We start from the raw sequence: 25,604 nt of genomic DNA on the forward strand, positions 1-25,604 counted from the left end.
GGAATTGCTTTACATGCATCATTAGAAATGTATAGAGAAGGGCCAGGAGGTGGCGCACCTGATTAAGCATTCACATAACAGTGTGCAAGAACCCAGGTTCAAGCCCCTGACCCCACCTGCAGGGGGAAAGCCTCACTAGTAGTGAAGCAGGACTGCAGGCATCTCTGTCTCTTTCTCAATCTCCCCTTCCCCTCTCAATTTCCCTGTCTCTATCAAATAATAAAATAAATAAATAAAAAACATTAAAAATAAGAGAAATGTAAATTTTTTTTGCCAAAAAAGCAAAGCACTCACAGTGTTATGTTAATATCAATGTCACAAAAGACCTAGAGAAGTATTCTTGATTGATTACCAGCAGACCTCAAACTCCTTTCTGAATGCCCTTGAAGAAGAAGCAAGACTAGACTGGACTTGATTAGCCACTCAGTGATTGAAAAGTTACAAAACAGTCTATGTCTTTACACAGTAACAAAAATATACCTTCAGAAAGATGGTCTGGGTTTTCCCACAGTATTTCCCACATGCATTCTCACTTGTGGTGGAATATAAAACCTGATGTGCTGGAATACGCGCATAAGCCAGTCTTCTCTCTCCCCGGATCATCCAGATGATAATGTCAGGCATACTGTTCTGTGGCTGGTCACACGAACGGATGGAAAAGGAAGCAAAGACAGGGTTAGTCTAAATGGGGACCAACCAAAGTCCTTGAAGGCTCCCCATGCCAGCCCACACTCAACCCCAGGTCTGCGAGTCAGGTTGCGACTGACAAAAGAGAATAAACCAAAGCAGCAGGAGAACTTCAGCTGCCCCAAACCCTACCTATTCTATGGACTCTTGAAAGATACTCTGGGTAATGTCCCCTTTTATTTTGCCAGTACAAGCAGTCAAAGTGTTACAGGCTTCATACATTTCATAGGACCAAGAATATCCCCATCTCACAATTTGGTTTTTGGACAAAACTAAATTATTAATTTTTTAAAAATATTTTAATCATTTATTTTCCCTTTTGTTTTTATTGTTGTAGTAATTTATTGTTGTTGTTATTATTGATGTCGTCACTGTTGGACAGGACAGAGAGAAATGGAGGGGAGAGGAAGGTAGAGAGGGGGAGAGAAAGAGAGACACCTGCAGACCTGCTTCACTGCCTGTGAAGTGACTCTTCTGCATGTGGGGAGCCGGGGACTCGAACCGGGACCCTTATGCCGCTACCATCTGACTCTCCTGTTTTTTTTTTTTTTTTCCTAACAGATCTTTTTAGGCACCAGGAGACAGCTCACCAGCTAGAGCACAAACTTTGCCATGCGTGGGGGCCCAAGTCTGAGTTCCTGGCACCACACAGGAGTTCCATGTACAAAGGAAAGTTTCACAAGTGGTTCGGTGATGCTGTGGTATCTCTCTTTCTCTCTCCCCTCTCCCTCTCTCATTTACTCTATCCCTCCCTCTATGTCTCACTATGTCTGATATTGAAAGGGAGGAAATAAGAGTCTGCTGGGAGTTGTGGAATCACAAGGGAACAATAGGTCCCAACAGATATATGTCCAGATAGTTATAAAGATGATGTAAGTTCAGTATTTTGAAAGCACGGAGGCATCAGAAGTTGAAAATAGAAAAGCTGTAGTCAAGTATGTTATTTCAAATGTATTTCTACTCACAAATATATTACCACTCAAGCCTGATCTCTTAAGGGTAGAAGAAGGGACCTTATGCTCCCTTTCTTCCTGTTCAGAGATTAGTGACAGCCAACATTTATACAGCAGTCATTACGTGTCCCCTTCCACTGACCATCTCCCTTAATCTTCACATAGCAATGTTATGAATCAGTGATATAGTTATCTCCATTTTGTAGATGGGGAAACTGAGGCTTAGAGAGGGTGAATACCTTGCTTGAAGTTACACAGAACAAGTCTGAGACTCAAACCTGGATCTTCCCAATCCCAACTAAGGCCTTGTTTTTCTTTCTACTATTTTAGGTGTGTGACTGATCTCTTGAAATAGTCTGATTGTATTATGATAACCATATGTCTGTTCTAAAGACCATTAGCTCAAAATTCTCATCCTGCCCTGACTTTAATGACATCTACCCTTACTACTGAACCTAGTAACTCCTGAATTTCAAAATTTATCAGATCTGCTCAATATCTAAGATAATGTCCTAGATCTTTTATTTTTCCCGCCATCTTTCTCCATAATACTATTCCGAAGATGCTTGCTGGACTGTTTCCCTTCTATTTCAAATGATATCTGTGTAGTTTAAAAGTCCTACCTCTTCAGTCAGCTGCATCAGTTTATCAAGCCATTCCTCAATTTCTGTCAATGTAGATTTCACATCTGCGACCTCAGACCTCATTTTCACAGCTGCTTCTTGTATCTGGCAAATAGCTCTGTACCGCAGTTTTTCTATTTGAGTATCCAGAATCGTGAGGTTGTTAGGTTTCCCATCCCGGAGAGGCAATGCATAACTATAAAGAAAGAAAGAAATTTAGGAATAGTGTTTCACGTTTTAGAACGGTCAGATTCACTTTTACTTTTATTTTTTTTTAAATTACACCAACTTCTCAATTCCACAAGTCCGACCAGGTCCAAGTTGAAGTTATATAAATCTAACTGGTATTATCAAAGTCTTCTTTCAAGAGGAATGCAAACAGATAAAAATGCCAAATAAATTTCTTAGCTTTGACCCAAGATCCATGATATATTTGGAAAGAAGATAGAAATAGCAACAGTTGGGAGAAACTGAACTTCCCTTCCTTTGTTTCCTATAATTACTATATAGACACATACAAAATGACGGAGGAAGAAGAGAAACTGAGGATCATTCAGCCAAAGGGGCCAGGTTTTAGGGACCATGCATTCCTAAACACTGCATGGAGAGACGTAAGGAGGTCTCTGCACTAAGAATATGATTATGCAAAAAGACTTTCATGACCATGACTCTAGAGTCCCAAGTTCAATATTCCACTCCACCATAAGCCAGAGCTAAGCAGTATTTTATGTGCCTTCTCTCTCTTTCCCTCTCTCTCCATCTTGCTCTCCATCTCTCTCTCTCTCTAAAATAAAACAAAGTATGTTTTTTAAAAAAAAAACCCAGGAGGAGTCGGGCAGTAGCGCAGCGGATTAAGTGCAGGTGGCACAAAGCGCAAGGACTGGTGTAAGGATCCCAGTTGGAGCCCCTGGTTCCCCACCTGCAAAGGAGTCCCTTCACAAGTGGTGAAGCAGGTCTTCAGGTGTCTGTCTTTCTCTCCCCCCTCTGTCTTCCCCTCCTCTCTCCATTTCTCTCTGTCCTATCCAACAACAACGACATCAGTAACAACAATAATAACTACAACAATAAAACAAGGGCAACAAAAGGGAGTAAATAAAAAATAAATATTAAAAAAAAACAGGAAGTCCCTGTCTGTGTTGACATGCTATGTGACATACTGGTGAAGAATACAGGTTTTGCAGCTGACTAACTAGGTATAAATAAATCCTGGCTCCCCCCACTTATTTGACCAGTTACTTAAACCCAAGGTTTCATTTCTTCCTTTTCCTTCAAAAATAGTATCTACCTTTTTGGTACTGTGAGAAGCAAACAGATTAATAGGTGGAGAACATTTACAATAATGCCTGCATAGAAAGGTCCAAATGATGTTGTCATAATTATCATCTAATTGCTGTCACCATTATCATTGCCTCATCAGATATGCATTTTAAATTTTATTTATTTATTTAGTTTATTTTTTACCACTTCTCAGCTCTGGCTTATGGTGGTACTGGGGATTGAACCTGGGACTTCAAAGCCTCAGGCATAAAAGTTTCTTTGCATAACCATTATCCTATCTATCTACCACTCCACCTACTCACCCATCCCTGCCTTACCTGGCCTCACCTCACCTTATCAAATATTCAAAGTCATCCATCAGTTCAGAAGTTAAGAACTAATTGTGTCAGTCAAGTTCTTATTTAAAATGGAACATTTAGAAAAGCTGAGCTGGGGTCAGAATAGCCTTCTTCTGCCAGAGTTTTCCTCTAACAATGGCAGGTGCTAGGGGTCACAGAACAAGGTTGTCACCAATTCCAGGAAGTTCTATGTCAGTACCTAGACATGCCAGTACCTAGAAATTCCATTTGTTTGAATTTCACCCAGCTTTTTCAGTGAAGGAAATCACAGCGGACTTCCCTTAAACAAAATGCATTTCCTGTTACGTGAAGTTAAAGAGATCCCAATTTGATTCTTTAAAGTAGTCAGCATGAATTTGATTTTTCATAAACAGCATATAAAGACATTTGTGGGTTTTTTTATTTCAATGAATCTTAACATCCACAGACATTTACTACATCAAAGGTATCAATTTTTTTTTCTGTTTGGTTACATGAGTAATTATGACAATACATTTGAAAGATTAAGTTCCTGTAATTTTTAAAATATTATATTTTATTTTAATGATAGAAATGTAGAGATAGAGAAGTCAGAGCACTGCTCAGCTTTAGCTTATGGTGGTGCTGGAGATTGAACCTGGCACCTCAGAGCCTCCAGCATAGAAAAATTTTGCAGAATCATTTTTCAGAATCATCATACTGTTTCCTCACCCTCTGTAATGACTCTTGAAGTAAAAAAAAAAAAAAAAATGGAAGCTACTAGTTCAAAAGTCACAAACCCTTCAATGATTATGTGGTAGGAAACAGATGTGTACTGGGTAAACCCCGCTGTGGGGACCAGGTAATACATCATTTTCACCTCGATGGCCTGTTTTCCCATCTCCCAGGACTCCTTGCAAGCCTTGAATTTCAGCAGTACCACTTCAATTACCTAATCAACCACTAGGAGGCGCAAGAAGACAGAGAGACTTAGCTTGTGTTTGGGGTTGGGGGCGGTGGGGAGTACTACCCTGGTTTTGCGGATTGTGAAAAGTGCTCAGTATGCCTTTCTTTGGGAAGTTCCTTGTCTACTGATTTATTAGCTAACATTCATAATGAGTTTGGAATGAATCACTTCCCCCTTTGATTTCCAAATGCCAAATGCTGTTTCCTCAAGTCACAGTTATGAAAGATTCTCCAGTTCAAGTCAAATCTGCTGTCTTTATGTAAAGGGCAAGGGCAGTGTTCATTAGGAATACAGAAAAAAAAAAGGAAAAAAGACCGTTTCCTCAAAAAAAAAAAAAAAAGTGTTTATGAATTAAGAATATTGTTCTGTATGGTAAAAATCAGTACATCACCCCCAAGATCCCATTTTCTGTGTGATTAGGATCCTGTTACCTTTCTTTAGTGGAGGGCACCTAAGGATTAGTGGGAGACAGGTACAGACTCTGTCTCTTGCAGTTCTCCACCCTTTCTTGCCTGAGCCAACTTTGGGTGGGGCTTCCTGAAAGGCTTGGGGTTGGGGGCTGTTCTGCTTCTCTGGTCTTTGAAATTACCACCAAAATGAAAACTGGGGCGTTTCCAGCTGGTGATTCAGAGGCTCCTCCCTGTGAGGGCCTTTTGAAGCAACTTGAATAAGTCAAATTCATTTTTTTCAGGCACAGTAGGAACAATTGGAGGGACATTTATAGTTCTTTCTTCTTCTTCTTCTTCTTCTTCTTCTTTTTAATATTTATTTCTTTATTTACTTATTCCCTTTTGTTGCCCTTGTTTTTGTTATAGTTATTATTGTTGTTATTGATATCATTGTTGGATAGGACAGAGAGAAATGGAGAGAGGAGGGGAAGACAAAGAGGAGCAGAGAAAGACAGACACCTGCAGATCTGCTTCACCGCTTGTGAAGTAATGCCCCTGCAGGTGGGGAGCCAGGGACTCCAACCGGGATCCTTAAGTCTGTCCTTGTGCTTCACCTGGCGCCCCCTGCGCTTAACCTACTGCGCTACCGCCTGACTCCCACATTTATAGTTCTTAACGGTTGGTTGACAAGACGAGACCATGGCTGAGAATGCTAAGTTAACTCTACCTGGTATCTTCTATAAGCTCATTCATCAGATTCAACCACGTTTCCATCAACTGGCTTGCAGGACTTTTACTTTGGATCTCTGCTTTCAGAATCTCTATGTTTGATTGCTGAAGAATTTGTAAAGAAAGAAAAATAATTGGTAATTATTTGGAATAATGCTCGATAAAGGTTTAACTTATACTTTGAAGAAAAGATATATAAAAGCCTTAGAAGTAAAGAGCCAAAATTAAAAATAAAACATAGCAAACACTTGTCATAATTCAGCATGATTTATTTTTCTTCAAAATGAAGAATTGGTCTGTTTAATAGGACAACCTTTGCATATAGCTTTGGCATTTGAAACCATGTAAAGACTTTATGCATTAAAATAAATAACATTAATAAAGATGGATCTTAGAATAAAAATAGGAATACAAAATAGAAATAAGTGAATTTAACTATATTTCAGATGTATCATATATACACTCAACTAATCAAAGTCACTTTTGAGCATAATACTTCTACGATCTACATCCCCAGTTTAAAGAAAGGAAAGAGCCATAAACGTACTCTATTTTTTTTTCACCCAGTGTATATCTGTGAATGTTAGAACTGAATAACTGAGTAAATATATGTAGCCATATTTCTTACTGTTGGAGAAAGAAATCATCAATACAGACACAGGGAATATTAAAATAAATCCTGTTGTAGTAAAATGGAATGGGGCATATACTTATAATTTCATTGCTTCTAGTATTTTGACATGTAGATACATAAATATACATGTGTGTGTGTCTGCTGAGAAGCAATGCTATGTATGTAATGTTGAGGACCCTTTTGGCTGATCTTATTGAATCTATATTTTATGTGCCATTCTCACTGAAAGGAAACATGGCTTCTTGGAGTCATAGTGATTCAGGCCTGAGGCAGGAAACCTTTAAGATAAGACCCAAACGTATTGTTGTGTCACTTTGAGCCATTGCCAACAGAGATGGAGGGAGTGCCCACTATAGTTCTCAAAAATGCTGATAATGGAAAATCACCATTTCTGTCTCTATCCAAAATAAATAAAGACCATTAAAAAAAAAAAAAAGAACTAGGATTTTAAAAAAGCTGAAGAATACCCAAAGTCCACTAAGTCCCTTGACACGAAGGACTGGACATTGATACCACAAGTGTACTATATTTCAATTGCAACTTTTTATGTACCCAGAATATGTTCAAATGATAACACATTAAATTGTTATGTTAAACCTACAGTTCATCTTCAATGTTATTATCTTCTAAAATTGATTTATTTTTATATTGTTTCCAGGATTTTTGCTGAGCCTCTGTGCCTGCATCATTCCACTACCAGTAGATCTTTTTATTAAAATATATACAGTGAGAGACAAGGAGAGAAAGAATTATAGAGAAAAGTCCAAGACACCATAGCACTGCTCCACTGCTTATGAAATTTTCCTGTGGCATGGTGCTCTTACATAGTGACTGGGGGATTGAACCCCCATCCTTAAACTTGGTAAACTGCATCCTCTACCAGGTAAGCTTCTGGTACACTATCTCCTGGCCCCTTTTAGCATTGTTTTTAAAGCATAAACCGGTTTTAGATTTTTTTTGCCATGGAATCCTTGGTCAGGTATACTTTAGTATTCCCATGGGTCTTCTTTCAGCCCTGAAAGAAGTTGGATGCGAGGGAAAAAAACCAACACCAGTATAATATAAAACCAAAACGATAACACCATATGAATTTTGTGAGTAACTGATAGGAGTTAGTTATTATCTTTGACTTAATAACATATCCCTAATTACATCACCTAGATGAATGACTAGGGATGTAACATCTATGCAGTTTCCACCAGAAAGAATCCCCAGCCTCCAAACTCTAGCTTTTGGTGAGAGTGAAAACATTAGACATAGGCTCCTCTAAGTCCACCATTTCTATACAGGTGAGATTTTTATTGTGTTAACAATAAAGTTTAAAGTTATTCTCTACACCAAATTTCACATACAAGTTATGGTAGACACTGTGAGTTGTCTACTATTTTGATAGCAGTCCCTTCTACAAAAAGAGTTTTTATCAGATACATGCCTTCTCAGACATAAGATAGCATTTCCCAGCTCTTTATAGTTGAATAAAGGTGTCTGATATCTGGAGAATGGAAAATGAATAAGAATCATGTGTGCGACTTCTGGGTCTTTCCATTTAAGTCTTCCCAGAAACTGGAGGGCATATGTATGGGTGAGCTATTTCTCCTCTGAGGCAATGATAGCTCCTTAGTGACAGTGGAGCAGTAAGAGGGAAAGAACTTGGGCCCTTAACTTGCCTGAAACTCCATACTTGTTTTGCACTACCAACCTCAACTGCTACTTGTCTGGTTTACTACTATTGGTTGAGGTAGTGTGTTATAGTGGCATAGTCGGCAGAGTGATAGACTATTTACTGTGGTGAAAAAAGTAACATAGAAAAGGTAAACTTACCAAGCGTTCTGCCACAAATAGGATAGTGTTCACTGCATCTAGGCGATGACTTATATCCTCCCAGTATGAAGTCAGGGTAACGACTGGTTTTGTGTGGGCCCAAGGCAAGTAATAATAGAAGTTTCCTGGCACAGAATATTGAGGGCTAATGAACACCAGCCACTTAAAATAAACAACATAGATAGGAAAGAAATGTATAAACAGGGTTACCAATTAATTCATATACTTAGGAAATGAGAAATGGCTTGGGATAGTCTTTTTTTTTTTAACTAAACAACTGAGGAATAGGTAGAAAGTTCTTAATCATTTGGTATATCTTGAAAAATCTATGTCTTACTAAACAGAGCACAACAGTCTCAGGATTTTTTTTCAGTGATTCAAGATAATGTGTCTGAATATCATTAATGATTACATAATGTGGCAGACAGCAGAAAATAGAAATATAGATTAGAGTATATGTGTTTCTCTCTGAAAACTGTTGTTTTAAATCAGTTTCTGCTGTGTCTGGGAGCTCAGGGTTCATTAACTTGACATCTTGTGACCCCACAAAGCAGAACCTGTGTTAAAGTTGGGCATGGGAGGGGGCAGTTCTTCTTCTAGCGTTTGCCGGAGGGGGCAGTGACACTCAGCTCCAGGCTGAGGGTCCACAATTTCTTGGCACTGACTAGTTCCTAAGGGGTCTAAACTATAACCACCTCTTCTTCTTTAACCTTTTCCTTTTTGCCAAGTACATCTGGGGTTAATAGCTGTCAGAGGGAGAAAATGCTGAATGTTCCTTGGTCTGTAGAGCACCAACTATAAACAAGCATGGAGAGAATGCTTAGCAGCAGTCTTACCATCAAATATGGCCCGACTGTATTGAGTGGTTGATGCCAAAGGCTTACAGGTCGCGTCAAACTTGTTGCCATAGTTTCCAATGCTGACTTCAAACTGAATAGCCTCACCAACATCTTGCAACATGGTGGCCGAATGGAACACAGCAGACAGGCTATACTTCCGCCTTCGCTGATATTTCTACGGAGACATAAGTCTTAGTGAAATTCTTTTGCTCCTATTTTTGTGTGGGATCCTAGCAGGTATAATTCTAAAACTAATAATTAGTGCTCAACCAAATGGCAGTGAAGAATGTTCTTTAATTTGGCTGTGGTCCTTGTATTCACACAAGTGGATAAAAATAGAAATGCCTGGATATTTATTGCAGTGTGGATTGAAAGAGAGAAAATAATGAAAACAGTATAAATGCCTTTCAGTAAGTTACCGATCAAACAAATCATGTTGCATTCAAATAGTGGAATAAAAGTTCATTAAAAGACAAAATTGGGTGGAGTCTGGATCATAGCAAGCCACCATCTTAGTCTTAAAGGGAGAGTACACCATTTCATGGACAAATATAGAGGACAAGGGAGAGGGAAGTAGAAGCTTAAAACTTTAATTAAATTAAAAGCCATGGGCTCTTTAACATAATAATAATTAAGAAAAGACAAAACTGATCCACATGTGCAAGGATGGGGGGGAAAAGTACATTTTAATTTTTATTTTTTACAGGAGTACTGCTCAGCTCTAGCTATTGGCGGTGAAAAAGAGTGAGCCAGGGGCCTTTTTTAGTGCAAGTCCTATGTACCATGGGTATCATAAAGCTCTTCGGGTCCAAAGGCACATTTTAAGTGAACCATTAAATATGTATTTTATTGATAATATTGGCCTATGCACAAAAAAGCCTAGAATATAAGTCAAATTGTTAATAGCAATTATATTAGGGAAGGTATAGAGATTATTGTTATTTTCCTAATTAACAATTTATATTGTCCATATTGTTGAATTATTGGTTTTCTAATCAGAAATACCAGCAAAGCCTTTTAATTGGGTAAATTTATTTATTTTCTGAGAGTGAATCCAAAAATTGCTTCTTTTCCTTAATCACTGGTTACTGAGTATGAGGCAGATACACAAAATTCTAACTATAACCACACTGAGTTAAGCTTTTTGGGCATTACTTCATTTTGGCACATAAGCTCTCTGGAATCCACATCCTGTCCCAAATTTTCTATCAGATGGCATCTCTCCTTTATGGATTATATTGCCATTAATCTCCGTGCACCTTGCCTTCTTTAATCACGTAGAGATTTTCAATGGCTGAACTGTCTATACTTCATCATGTCCTTGGCATCTTGTTACTAAATGTTGTCTGCATGCAGACTATATTCCAGACCCCTTTTGCTGCATAGTCTCTGTGTATGTTTATTGAGATTGGGTGAGAACATCAGTAGTTACTATAGTGTATTGGTTATGTGCTAAACTGATAAACTAGTGAGAACCATGAGCAACAATACTCAAATTGCTTTACAAATTTCTCACCTTAACAAGTCTAGTTAGAAAAGTCCTCTGGAGAAGGAACTCTTACCCTATGGTTGTCCAGTTTAAGATTTAGAATCCACATACATTCAAAGTTTGGCATATGATGAAAATTCTGTTGTTGTATTTGGGTTCTCTCCACCCCAGGGATACTTATACCAATTTATATAGCACAATATAATGGTAGTGGCACCTTTTGCCTCAAGGAAGCTAACAAAAGTTACTTGATGGATATTTAAGGGGCCGGCTACTCTAGATCCCACCTGCCTCCCAGGCTATTGGGTGCCAGAGGTCAAAGTGGCCTCCTGGGGGTCCTGGGGAAGCTTTGCATGCCGAGGGCAAAGTGCTCAGGGAGACAAGCAGTCAGCCCTGGGAGAGCCTCAGTGGGGCAACTCATTTACTGAATGAAAAGGCAGGCAAATATACCCATAACTGGGGTAGGGGGGGAGGGGAAGGTTGAGGCAACCATTAACCCAAACACAGAGTAATGAAATGCATAGTAAAATTTTGACCCTACAGACTGTTTGATCACAAGTAAAAGGTTACCATACAAGGTTTGGTCACAACATTTACAATGTACATTCTTCCGGAGGTATTATTGGAAACACCTCTGAGTATCAATCTTTTTTGAACATCTAAGATATTTTTTATTTTTTTGATAGAATGGGTTAATGCTTTATAGCATAATCATTGACATATGCATACAATTTCATTATATAATAGGACCCCAGAATCTTCTTCCTATCCACCCTTCTCTCTCTCTCTCTCTCCAGAGTCCTTTGCTTTGGTGCAATATGCCATGTTTAGCCCATGTTTCCCTTTGTGATCTGCCTCCCCATTCAACATTATCTCAATACTCTACCGCTTCCCCCTATAAATAGTGACAAAGTAACTGAAAATATTCAGTGATTATTTATCCTCTAATTGAGAGTTGTTGCACCAGTGTCAGGAATGACAAATGACAAAACCTGAGTCTCACTGACACGAAGACTTGGTGGTTGGTTGGCTAAGTACATTCACCAGCATAGCCACACTCAGATCTCTGCACTTCTCTTTCAACTCCAAATCCAGCAGAATCACTTCTTAATATGCATCAAGAAACTTTGGTATGTATATACAGATGTGCATCTCAATGGATAGAGCCTAATCTTGCATGTCTGAAGTCACCAGGTTCAGTCCTTGGCACCATATGTGGTTAGAGAAGTGCTCCTCTCTCTCATTCTCTATCTCATTAGATAAGCAAAGCAAATAAGAACTGATAGAAATATTTTTGTCAATTCCATAATGATATTAAGGTATGAATGACATAATGGTACGATGTATGTATCTGTACATGAGTGGAGATAAGGATATGAGGGGTAGAGTAATGGAGAGGAGTGGAGATAAGGAGATGAGGGGTAGAGTAATGGAGAGGAGTGGAGATAAGGAGATGAGGGGTAGAGTAATGGAGAGGAGTGGAGATAAGGAGATGAGGGGTAGAGTAATGGAGAGGAGTGGAGATAAGGAGATGAGGGGTAGAGTAATGGAGAGGAGTGGAGATAAGGAGATGAGGGGTAGAGTAATGGAGAGGAGTGGAGATAAGGAGATGAGGGGTAGAGTAATGGAGAGGAGTGGAGATAAGGAGATGAGGGGTAGAGTAATGGAGAGGAGTGGGGATAAGGAGATGAGGGGTAGAGTAATGGAGAGGAGTGGGGATAAGGAGATGAGGGGTAGAGTAATGGAGAGGAGTGGGGATAAGGAGATGAGGGGTAGAGTAATGGAGAGGAGTGGGGATAAAGAGATGAGGGGTAGAGTAATGGAGAGGAGTGGAGATAAGGAGATGAGGGATAGAGTAATGGAGAGGAGTGGGGATAAGGAGATGAGGGGTAGAGTAATGGAGAGGAGTGGGGATAAGGAGATGAGGGGTAGAGTAATGGAGAGGAGTGGAGATAAGGAGATGAGGGGTAGAGTAATGGAGAGGAGTGGAGATAAGGAGATGAGGGGTAGAGTAATGGAGAGGAGTGGAGATAAGGAGATGAGGGGTAGAGTAATGGAGAGGAGTGGAGATAAGGAGATGAGGGGTAGAGTAATGGAGAGGAGTGGGGATAAGGAGATGAGGGGTAGAGTAATGGAGAGGAGTGGGGATAAGGAGATGAGGGGTAGAGTAATGGAGAGGAGTGGGGATAAGGAGATGAGGGGTAGAGTAATGGAGAGGAGTGGAGATAAGGAGATGAGGGGTAGAGTAATGGAGAGGAGTGGAGATAAGGAGATGAGGGGTAGAGTAATGGAGAGGAGTGGGGATAAAGAGATGAGGGATAGAGTAATGGAGAGGAGTGGGGATAAGGAGATGAGGGGTAGAGTAATGGAGAGGAGTGGAGATAAGGAGATGAGGGGTAGAGTAATGGAGAGGAGTGGGGATAAGGAGATGAGGGGTAGAGTAATGGAGAGGAGTGGAGATAAGGAGATGAGGGGTAGAGTAATGGAGAGGAGTGGGGATAAGGAGATGAGGGGTAGAGTAATGGAGAGGAGTGGGGATAAGGAGATGAGGGGTAGAGTAATGGAGAGGAGTGGGGATAAAGAGATGAGGGATAGAGTAATGGAGAGGAGTGGAGATAAGGAGATGAGGGGTAGAGTAGTGGAGAGGAGTGGGGATAAAGAGATGAGGGGTAGAGTAATGGAGAGGAGTGGAGATAAGGAGATGAGGGGTAGAGTAGTGGAGAGGAGTGGGGATAAGGAGATGAGGGGTAGAGTAGTGGAGAGGAGTGGGGATAAGGAGATGAGGGGTAGAGTAGTGGAGAGGAGTGGAGATAAGGAGATGAGGGGTAGAGTAATGGAGAGGAGTGGGGATAAGGAGATGAGGGGTAGAGTAATGGAGAGGAGTGGGGATAAGGAGATGAGGGGTAGAGTAATGGAGAGGAGTGGGGATAAGGAGATGAGGGGTAGAGTAATGGAGAGGAGTGGAGATAAGGAGATGAGGGGTAGAGTAATGGAGAGGAGTGGAGATAAGGAGATGAGGGGTAGAGTAATGGAGAGGAGTGGAGATAAGGAGATGAGGGGTAGAGTAATGGAGAGGAGTGGGGATAAGGAGATGAGGGATAGAGTAATGGAGAGGAGTGGAGATAAGGAGATGAGGGGTAGAGTAATGGAGAGGAGTGGGGATAAGGAGATGAGGGGTAGAGTAATGGAGAGGAGTGGGGATAAGGAGATGAGGGGTAGAGTAATGGAGAGGAGTGGGGATAAGGAGATGAGGGGTAGAGTAATGGAGAGGAGTGGAGATAAGGAGATGAGGGGTAGAGTAATGGAGAGGAGTGGAGATAAGGAGATGAGGGGTAGAGTAATGGAGAGGAGTGGAGATAAGGAGATGAGGGGTAGAGTAATGGAGAGGAGTGGGGATAAGGAGATGAGGGGTAGAGTAATGGAGAGGAGTGGAGATAAGGAGATGAGGGGTAGAGTAATGGAGAGGAGTGGGGATAAGGAGATGAGGGGTAGAGTAATGGAGAGGAGTGGAGATAAGGAGATGAGGGGTAGAGTAATGGAGAGGAGTGGGGATAAGGAGATGAGGGGTAGAGTAATGGAGAGGAGTGGGGATAAGGAGATGAGGGGTAGAGTAATGGAGAGGAGTGGGGATAAGGAGATGAGGGGTAGAGTAATGGAGAGGAGTGGGGATAAGGAGATGAGGGGTAGAGTAATGGAGAGGAGTGGGGATAAGGAGATGAGGGGTAGAGTAATGGAGAGGAGTGGAGATAAGGAGATGAGGGGTAGAGTAATGGAGAGGAGTGGAGATAAGGAGATGAGGGGTAGAGTAATGGAGAGGAGTGGAGATAAGGAGATGAGGGGTAGAGTAATGGAGAGGAGTGGGGATAAGGAGATGAGGGGTAGAGTAATGGAGAGGAGTGGAGATAAGGAGATGAGGGGTAGAGTAATGGAGAGGAGTGGAGATAAGGAGATGAGGGGTAGAGTAATGGAGAGGAGTGGAGATAAGGAGATGAGGGGTAGAGTAATGGAGAGGAGTGGAGATAAGGAGATGAGGGGTAGAGTAATGGAGAGGAGTGGAGATAAGGAGATGAGGGGTAGAGTAATGGAGAGGAGTGGGGATAAGGAGATGAGGGGTAGAGTAATGGAGAGGAGTGGGGATAAGGAGATGAGGGGTAGAGTAATGGAGAGGAGTGGGGATAAGGAGATGAGGGGTAGAGTAATGGAGAGGAGTGGGGATAAGGAGATGAGGGGTAGAGTAATGGAGAGGAGTGGGGATAAGGAGATGAGGGGTAGAGTAATGGAGAGGAGTGGGGATAAGGAGATGAGGGGTAGAGTAATGGAGAGGAGTGGGGATAAGGAGATGAGGGGTAGAGTAATGGAGAGGAGTGGGGATAAGGAGATGAGGGGTAGAGTAATGGAGAGGAGTGGGGATAAGGAGATGAGGGGTAGAGTAATGGAGAGGAGTGGAGATAAGGAGATGAGGGGTAGAGTAATGGAGAGGAGTGGGGATAAGGAGATGAGGGGTAGAGTAATGGAGAGGAGTGGGGATAAGGAGATGAGGGGTAGAGTAGTGGAGAGGAGTGGGGATAAGGAGATGAGGGATAGAGTAGTGGAGAGGAGTGGGGATAAGGAGATGAGGGGTAGAGTAGTGGAGAGGAGTGGGGATAAAGAGATGAGGGATAGAGTAGTGGAGAGGAGTGGGGATAAGGAGATGAGGGGTAGAGTAGTGGAGAGGAGTGGGGATAAGGAGATGAGGGGTAGAGTAGTGGAGAGGAGTGGGGATAAGGAGATGAGGGGTAGAGTAATGGAGAGGAGTGGAGATAAGGAGATGAGGGGTAGAGTAATGGAGAGGAGTGGAGATAAGGAGATGAGGGATAGAGTAATGGAGAGGAGTGGAGATAAGGAGATGAGGGATAGAGTAATGGAGAGGAGTGGGGATAAGGAGATGAGGGGTAGAGTAATGGAGAGGAGTGGGGATAAGGAGATGAGGGGTAGAGTAATGGAGAGGAGTGGAGATAAGGAGATGAGGGGTAGAGTAATGGAGAGGAGTGGGGATAAGGAGATGAGGGGTAGAGTAATGGAGAGGAGTGGGGATAAGGAGATGAGGGGTAGAGTAATGGAGAGGAGTGGGGATAAGGAGATGAGGGGTAGAGTAATGGAGAGGAGTGGAGATAAGGAGATGAGGGGTAGAGTAATGGAGAGGAGTGGGGATAAGGACATGAGGGGTAGAGTAATGGAGAGGAGTGGGGATAAGGACATGAGGGGTAGAGTAATGGAGAGGAGTGGGGATATGGACATGAGGGGTAGAGTAATGGAGAGGAGTGGGGATAAGGACATGAGGGGTAGAGTAATGGAGAGGAGTGGGGATAAGGAGATGAGGGGTAGAGTAATGGAGAGGAGTGGGGATAAGGAGATGAGGGGTAGAGTAATGGAGAGGAGTGGGGATAAGGAGATGAGGGGTAGAGTAATGGAGAGGAGTGGAGATAAGGAGATGAGGGGTAGAGTAATGGAGAGGAGTGGAGATAAGGAGATGAGGGGTAGAGTAATGGAGAGGAGTGGAGATAAGGAGATGAGGGGTAGAGTAATGGAGATGAGTGGGGATAAGGAGATGAGGGGTAGAGTAATGGAGAGGAGTGGGGATAAGGAGATGAGGGGTAGAGTAATGGAGAGGCACTTCAAGTTTCTTGAAAATATATCTCTCATTGCATTGTTGTCCTAGTTACTTGTGGAAGAGGTCAACTTAGCAAAGAAAAAAAATCTGTGCTAATATTTTTTGTTGCTGTTGATACTAATACATTTTCTGTGTAAAAGTTGACAAAATTGTCATTTAAGAGCTATAAGAACATTTCTGATTAGAAGTAGAGATGTAGGGCAGCTAAAATAGCTCACTGTGCTGCTTTGCCATGTGCACAGCTCAGCTCTGAGTCTGGTCATCATTGCACTGAATGAAACTTGAATGCTAAAGTCTCTTTCACTCTCTCCCTCTGCGTCTCTGCCTCTGTCTTTATCTAATAGTATAAAAAGAGGTAGATAGGATTATTAAGCTTTGTTACACAGTATATATAGCTTAGCTTTAAAAAAAATCCTTGGTTAGATCTTTAAATTTACTATAAAGTAAACACCTACCGTGATTCTTTCACAATTTAAATAACCTAAATTTAACTATTCTTTGTGGTAACATAAACTGTTAAGGTGTGTGTTTTAGCCAAGAATATGTTGCAGTCTTTACTGATGCAGGTATCTTCCCCATATCAAGTTATAGACAGAGGCCAGGTGGCATGTTCTTGCGGTGATGTAAGTGTTCTTCCCTGCAGTTCAGGGATGGAGATCAGTTCAGTTGGGAACTTGTGGCCATTGGATATGGACTTTGAGAGACACAGATAGGGTGGTACTAAAGGTTGAGGAGATGGCAAGCAAAGTCCTCCCACAAGGAAGTAGATGAAAGGAGACTGAAATGCCAATTGACAGGTCCAGAAAACTGGTCTGAGTGCATGAACTCTAAGAACAGTCATATGAAGCATTCTTTCCAGTGGTCTACTATATTGTGCTGCCCTGCACTTGTCCTAGAACTACAAATAAAAACTGTTTTTGAGGGAGTCGGGCTGTAGCGCAGCGGGTTAAGCGCAGGTGGCGCAAAGCACAAGGACTGACATAAGGATCCCGGTTCGAGCCCCGGCTCCCCACCTGCAGGGGAGTCGCTTCACAAATGGTGAAGCAGGTCTGCAGGTGTCTATCTTTCTCTCCTCCTCTCTGTCTTCCCCTCCTCTCTCCATTTCTCTCTGTCCTATCCAACAACGACAACAACAATAATAACTACAACAATAAAAAAAAAACAGCAAGGGCAACAAAAGGGAATAAATAAAATAAAAAAAATATTAAAATAAATAAATTAATTAAAAAAACCTGTTTTTGAAAGTTGCTCTATGGTGTTTTTTTTTTATCAAAATATATTTTATTTAAATAGTATTGCTCTATGGTTTTGAATGTGGCATAGGAAAGAAGAGAAAGCTGTATGTTTTGCTTGGAATGGGGGTGGGGGCACAGTTGTCTGAGAAAGTTGCTTGGCTGGGGGCTGCTTTGGAACCCTGAAGAGAGTGGCCCTGGACGGAGAGCATCAACTTTTCTTGCCAAACATTTTAAGAGTTCTGAAATATGTAAACATGAACAAAATGTCAACCTATATGTAAGACTGTGGGAGGACTATAATGGTCATCCACGGGGTGGGGGAGGGGACACACACCTCTAGTGACAGGAGTGGTAAAAATAAATAAAAATTAAAAAAAATAAAATATAAATAAATAAAATTCTTTTGGGGTCAGGTGGTGGCACACCTGGTTAAGCGCACACATTACTGTGCAAAAGGACCCAGGTTCAAGCCCCTGGTCCCCACCTGCAGAGGGAAAGCTTCACAAGTGGTGAAGCAGGGCTGCAGGTGTCTCTCTGTCTCTTTCCTCTCTACCCCTCCCCTCTTAATTTCTCTGTCTCTATCCAATAATAAAAATAAAAAATAAAAAACATTCAAAAAATTAAAAAATAAATAAAGTTCACATTTCATACCATAAAAAAATTTTTAAATGAGAGGGAGAGAGACAGAGAGACATCTGCAGCCCTCCTTCACCACAGGTGAGGATCACAGACTTGAACCTGGATCCTTGTGCACTGTAATGTGTGCACTTAAACTGCCTGACCCTTAAAACATTTTTTTTAACTTTCCAAGCCTCTATTCTCAAGGCATATATAATCCATTTCCATACTTCCTTACACACAAATTCACACCACAACTTAATTTCCTTTACTTAACTGTCTTAAAAAAAATCTCAACATATCTTTGATTATAATTTAATAGCTAGCCGTATAACAGCGGCAATATTATATACTTCCAGTGTAAATGCAACTCTGCTATTATCATATATGTAGCAAGTCCAATGAAAAATCACAAAAGAAGCCATTTACATTACAGCAAAGTAAAGGAACTGGGGGAGAGGAGACAAAAGTGGGGAAAGAAATTGGTGGAGACCCAGTGCATGAGAGTGGAGAGACCTGGGTGGGTGATGGTTGTGATGTGCAGACATCAACAGCTGAGATGCACTCATGTGTCAACAACTGTCCCATAAACCATTATTTCCCCCAATAAAATTATTTGGAAAAAAAATGAAATGTGTAAGCACTGACTTGGGATTCTCAGGAGTAGTTGGGGGGAAAATTAGCTTGTCTTTGTCTATAAGGATGAGTGAGGACTCAGAGCTGTGGTCACATGGGTACTAATGTCAGCATACTTCCACACAGAAAAGCCAGAGACATATCAGCTACTTCTGAGAGTGAAAATGACTAGTGGTGGCTCCAATCATATCTGGAATGGACTCTGGCCACTTCCTTATGACCATGCACCCCAAGTTAGTAAATAAACCATTTACTATGGGGCTATCATGGATCTTGCCAGTTTTCAGGAGGGCATTATCATCTAGAAAAATGAAGTAAGGCTCATCACCCCACAGAGTTATAGTAGATAAATAAAGAGGGCACTGAAAGGCACTTGCTATGATTCAGGTCTGTCCCCAACTCTGCCACATCTAGGTCCTGGATGCCCCCTCCAGGTCATGTGCTCAGACATGCCTGTGCCAGCCATTCTATAGTCTACTGTCAACCCACTAAAACATTCATCATCTACACTCCAACATTTACCTCAACAACCAGCAGATCATCATTTGAAATGGGCTCAAGTTTTTTATCTGGCGGTGTCTTTTCAAGAAGAGTGCTTAATTCAACTAAGATTCTGCCTCTGTAGGCAACTCCTTCCCCCTGAAAGGCAACAACAATACAAGATTATTAATCTAGGTATGAACAAAAACAAAAGCAACAACACACTCTGTCTTCCTAAGCAGCCTAATTCAGCTACAAGAAAAAAAAAAAGGTTCTCTTCTCATGGCCCTAACCTCCATAATGAGTCAGTCAATAACTCAACTGAATTCAGGTATTTGTATCTGAAGGTAGAGCCAATAACTTTAGGAAGAATGTCAAAGGGAATTAGGGGCTAGAGAGTACAAAGTGGTCAGGGATGAAAGATATATCAGTCATATCTAAGGCTATAGACTTTCCAGTCATGCCCTGGATCCCGAAGGATTTCCAGAAACCGGGGAAGTGAGAGTGGGAGTAGAAAGGGTTCTCCATCTCCCTTACCCCCTATCTGTGTTCATGGGTTAATTTGGCTCCTTTTCTCCTCTTCGCAGAATAGAGAGATTGTCACATTGGTAACTAGGGAAAGTCTGAGAGTAGCCAGGAAACAAAGGAGGAAGATGTTTCTGGGTGTGGGCTGCATATGATGATGAATATCAGCTACTTCTCCCATCAGAATCAGCACCATTGGCAATAGAATCTTCTAAAGAGGAAGTGAAAGCGTCCACCTCCACAGTCAGTTCTCTGCCTTTCCCAACTCATGGCTTTCTTTATCTTTTTTGAGACTTTGGGAGCTATATAGAAAGTATAATTTTAACTTCTAATGAGGGGGAGAGTACATACTATCTCTGGGCTTTTATAACCTCACCTATTATTATTATGTTCTTCTTCTTATTATTACTACTACTACTACTACTACTAATAATAATAATAATAAGAAGAAGAAGTAAATTAGCTCAGGAAAAGCAAAGACTTCCATCAATCATTTGGAAAAGTCCTATAGCATGGCATTGAACTGAGTTCTAAGGCAGAACATTTTTTCAATAGGACAAAGTGCCAGCACTGATTACTGTTACCTGCCCTAAGTGTAGGGCCATGCTAAGCACCTGCAGTGCTCAGATATGGAGATCTCTAAGACTCATTGTTACCACTGCATTCTAAAATTTCAGGAACATGAAACATCTATCTTCCAGCACTTGTTCAGTCATCATATGTCTAAATGAAAGGACAATCTCTACATGAAACTTAGTTACAACCATGATATGAACAAAGTAAAACCATATACGTATATATAACAAATGAACCTTAATTGAGAAACCAACCTTTCCAGTATTTAATTCATCATATGGATCTGGGAATCCCGTGTACTCTCTGGGGCTTCCATAAAGGTTCAGGTAACAAGGACCAAATGTTGGGACAAAGCCCACCTCTGTCTCTCCTGTATTTTCTGAGAGGTAAAATCATAATTAGATTTAAGGAACTTAATACCCAGCTAATTAAAAATAGATATTAGTTATAAGTGAGTGAGTGAGATTATTTTCCTCCAGTTTGTGGGTTAGATGCAATAGTGCAGATACCAAGTACTTGTGATGACTTGGCTGATAGTTGCTATAGGATATCAGAATAAACATTTTTCAGGTAGCTGAGATAAACTTATTAGTACAAAGAGATAATGCTCTTCTAATGAAAAGTCAATAAACTTCCAAGCTGATCTCCATACTTTTTTGCAAGTTTATAGCTGATATTGTATTAAACATGGCACTAGCGCTGACATAAAAATCATATTATTTTGGGAAGTCACTTAAATGGTATATACCAGATTAATTTTGTTTCTCCTGGGTAGGGGTAGATAGCATAATGGTTATGCAAACAGACTGTCATGCCTGAGGCTTCGATGTCCCAGGTTCAATTCCCTGCACCACCGTAAACCAGAGCTGATGAGTGCTCTGGTAGAAAAAAAAAAAAAGAAAAAAAGAAAATTTTGTCTCTCCCAAAATATCAGTTACTATTATGTTATAATGTATAAGTCTGTTAAATGCAAGCTATTAGTATTTTCACATTAATATGATAATTATAGACAACCTGTCCCCCTTTGTGACATTCTACTTCCTATCAGCATACAATTTACTTAGTATTTCTGCTGTATACTCTTAGTTAGACTACTCCTCAATAAAAGGCACCAAGAGCAATGTAAGGGAAGAGCAAAGCCACTGGGAGATCTTCAGTGAAGATGGACATATAAAAAGGTTGTTTTCAATTGTCTGAATGACTCCCATATGCAAAAGAGATAGAATTATTTCCAAATGCAGAGTGAGCACTAGTGCTGGGAACTGCAAGGACAACTCTGCCTTCGCTCAGTGTAAGAAAGATTGTTGTTGTTGTTGTTGGTAGGGATGTCAAACAATGGGAAAGAAGAAATACTGAGACTTAGACTTCAGTATGTCTTTCAGGATGTTGATAAGAGATGCCGCTGAGAGGATGATTAGATCATCTTTCTAATGTTTTCTAATTCTGAGCTTAAAACTAAAAGAAAGAACAGCCAGGGAAGTGGCTCAATGAAAAAGCACAGAATTCACATGTCCAAGGTCCCAAGTTCAATTCTTCCCATCCTATGTTCCAGAGTAGTGCTCTGATCTCTCTCTTTCTCTCTCTCCCTGTCCCTGTCCCTCTCTCGCTCATTAAAAAATTTAAATAAACTAATGGATACAGGAAAATATGCAGCAGCAAATGAGCACAGTGTCCATTAATAAACAGTAGAGACATGTATTTTGCCATCCTTTTTTATTATTTGAGACTGCCACATGTGTAAGTGAACTTAGGCACCTTGGTACTTTTGAGGAGAGGTAAGAACCATGAACATTGGCAGAAAGTTTCTGAACTGCAATCTATGTGAAGAGAGAGAAAGGAATATTTAAGTTAAAATGCAGGAAAGTAATAAACTGATAGTCTCAGGGTGATACTTGGTAACACCTCGTGCCACATTTCACAACTATTTTGAAATCTCTTGTGAATTCAAAAAAGGAACAAGAATTTTTCTAACAGATTTCTCTGAACCAAATTAGCAAGTTTCTAAATGAGTAGAGTGAAATGAAAGTTCATTATTTATGAACATAGGAATTCTCTAAACTTCATCTACTCTGCCCTGGAGAACATGATAAAGTTGACTAACTGACCATAAATAAGCTAGACTTCTCTTGAGATAAAATACGTTTGTTTTGAAAAAGGGTGTTGGGTGGGAGTAAATAAAGATCCTCCGTGAGAGAAAGAAATTGTTTCTGGACATTCAATCACAGACTATTCAGGTAAGAATGAACATTAAAATTATTGCATCCTAGTCATGTCATATTATGCATGGGCAAATTGAAGTCCCAAACATGGCATGACTTGTCTATTACTCTTAGACATATTTAGGTCTAGCTCTCGAGGTTTCATTGATCAAGCAAGGGTACTTACCACTACAACAAGCATTCCTCTGGTCTAGTTTTTGTCTCCCACCAGTTCCTATAAATGACTTCTGTATTTACTTTCTGTCATTGAAAGTTTTCAAGGAGAGGCATACGTTGTCAATAGTGATCTACGGCATACCACCCAGATACCAAGAGCTTGATTCTTTCCAGCAGCCAAGTCTCTTTCCTGTTATGTTAAGTCCTTTGACTTGTTTAGTTATGGGTTAACATGAATAACTTTTCCTCCACATGCTCACATCTCTATGGAGTCCTGCTAAAGCCTACTTTCTCAGAAACTGTCTCCATACTTATCTAGCTCACTTTCTATAAAATTGTCACATCAAACATCCCAGTGCCCTTCCTCAAAAGCTTGTACAAAATGAGACTTTTTTTTTTAACCTAGTTACTTCTCAGACAATATTTTCCCCACATCTTTTGCCGTTCTGAAACTCCTTTATATCTGTACTTCTTTAAAGTATTACTATATGTTGAGTTTTTCCCTTAAATAGATGCATATCTCTGTGACTATATTATAAATTCTTCCGGTGTGCAGGATTCAAACACAAGTTATTCTGACTCCTTAATATTTACTAATGGTTGAACTAATGAATAAAATAGTTTTTTTGACCAAATCTGCCAAGTTTGGTACAAATCGAAGGACTACTTAATGTTCATATTGAATCTGATTTATTATTATTATTAGTCAGAACACTGCTCAACTCTGGATTATGGTGGTGTGGGGGACTGAACATGGGACCTGGGAACCTTAAGCAGGAGCATTTATTTATATAAACAGTATGCTATCTCCCCTGGCCTTAACTTTGACTATAAGACAATGAGGTTGTTTTAAAAAAAAAAAAAAAAGAACAAGACATCATGTCAATAACATTAAGGCAAATGACACCATATACTTGTACAGAGTACTAGTTTTCAAAGCTTTCTCACATACAATTTCTCTTTTCCTGTCATTTCATCCCTAGGTGGTTAGCATGGCAGGGATGGTCACACCTGTTTCAAAGACTAAAAATTTCTCTAAACCTCAGAGTCTATCTATGAAAAGACAATAATATCTTCCTTAGGAAAGATATGATGGCCAAGTGAGGAAGCACTGAATAAATTTGTGAAGATGGTGAATGCCAAGCCAACCAAAGGATGTTTTGATAGCTCATATTTTGGAAGAGCTAATCCTATACTTTTTAAGCTCTGAAAACATTGAGGACACAGGAATACTCCCTACCACTTTCATAATGTCCTTTGGTTTGCATGGCTTCACCATTCTTTACAAGTTTGCTCAGCGTTCAAGGTATCAAATTCAGTGTCTTCAAACCTAAATATATATGTTGAAAGTAAGAGAAAGTTATTTCATTCTTTTTGAACAGCCGATTTAGTGACCAAAATTTGTACCTGTTGAAAATGAACAGCTATAACAAAATGTTACATCACACAATTAACTTAGTATGAAGCCAAATCAGGTGCATACCTATGTGAAAATATGAGCTGTGTAGCAAAGCCTTGTTAGCAAATTAGTTTTTAATTTAGCCATGCAGAACAGCATACAGTATTAATATAAAAAGTGTTACTCCAGCTAAACTATTTTTGAAACAGCAAAATGTAAAAGAGTTTCTAAGGCAATCAATTGGCATTTTCATAGTCAGGTACTAGGAGATAGGAACATCTAGAAGAATGCAAAATTACAAAGCATAAACCTGTATATGATGCAGCCCCAGATCCCGAAGATGAGATATCTATATAGTAAAAATACAATTGGTTAAAGAACAAGAGTAACACAGGCATTGTCAGAGACAATTAAAAAACTCCAATACCAAGTAGGGGGTTAACAACACCCCAAAAGCTCCCAGTTTAGGCACAAATCATATGACTCTTTTGCAATTTTACAAATGTCACCAGTAAAATGCAAAATGACTCTAATTGTCATGACAATTAGCAAAACCACCACATAAAATTATAATCTCTACAGTCCAAGGGCAGCAAAGCACCAGGAAAGAGTTAGCTACTCATAGTCAAAAGAGACCTAGGTAGGTTACCAATATTTCAATTTTTTTTTCTGAGTCAAGTTGTAATTTTTTAAAATGTATCTAGGCATGTAGAAGGACTTTAGTTAGCATAGTAGTGTGACTGTAATATGTGGTAACATCTTGTGTTTTTGTTTTTCTAAGTAAACTTTATTAATTTTGGGTAGAGGTAGAAACTGACAGGGAAGGGGGAGGTAGAGGGAGAGAGACATCTGCAGCACTGCTTCATTGCTTGTGAAGCTTGCCCCCTACAGGTGGAGGAAGTTTGAATTTGGGTCCTTGCACTTGGTAACATGTGCTCAGTCAGGTGTGCCACCACCCAGCCCATGTTCTGTGTTTTTAATAAAGTGTTTATTTGTCTTACATTTGACTTAGTTTGGACAAGGTCAGAAAAGTACAAGTCATTTTAGTCAAAGACTAAAATGAATAGCCCAGTAGTATAGAATACTAAATGAATAGCCCAGTACTATAGAATACATTATTAGTTTTTCTGGGAGGTGCCTCTAGCCCATTATTTTGAGACCCTGTAATAGACTAATCTATAGGAACCACAAAGAGAAAGGACTTCAAATACAGGGATAAAATTATTTGCCATGATATCTGTTTTTAGTTTTTCTGAATATTATTATCATTTTACTAAAAACAATTATTTAGACAAAGTGCCCTGAATGACTTATTTATTTATTTCCTTTTGTTGCCCTTGTTGTTTTATTGGTGTAGTTATTATTGATGTCGTTGTTGTTGGATAGGACAGAGAGAAATGGAGAG

General features: G+C 40.2%; 1 protein-coding gene across 3 annotated transcripts in view; it reads right to left on the bottom strand.

Annotated features, from left to right (window-relative positions):
• Nucleotides 1-25,604, bottom strand: part of MYOF (myoferlin) — a 200,765-nt gene that overhangs the window by 68,781 nt on the left and 106,380 nt on the right. For all 3 annotated transcript variants that reach the window (XM_060192064.1, XM_007516788.3, XM_060192045.1), the window contains exons 17-24: nt 24,510-24,548; nt 20,680-20,804; nt 19,367-19,483; nt 9,214-9,391; nt 8,378-8,502; nt 5,921-6,027; nt 2,264-2,459; nt 481-636 (exon numbers count right to left, since the gene is read on the bottom strand). In XM_060192064.1, coding sequence (XP_060048047.1) covers nt 481-636; nt 2,264-2,459; nt 5,921-6,027; nt 8,378-8,502; nt 9,214-9,391; nt 19,367-19,483; nt 20,680-20,804; nt 24,510-24,548 — 1,043 coding nt within the window. The remainder of the gene's footprint in view (nt 1-480; nt 637-2,263; nt 2,460-5,920; nt 6,028-8,377; nt 8,503-9,213; nt 9,392-19,366; nt 19,484-20,679; nt 20,805-24,509; nt 24,549-25,604) is intronic.

The sequence above is a fragment of the Erinaceus europaeus genome, chromosome 1 (genome assembly GCF_950295315.1).
Source record: "Erinaceus europaeus chromosome 1, mEriEur2.1, whole genome shotgun sequence".
NCBI lineage: Eukaryota > Metazoa > Chordata > Mammalia > Eulipotyphla > Erinaceidae > Erinaceus > Erinaceus europaeus.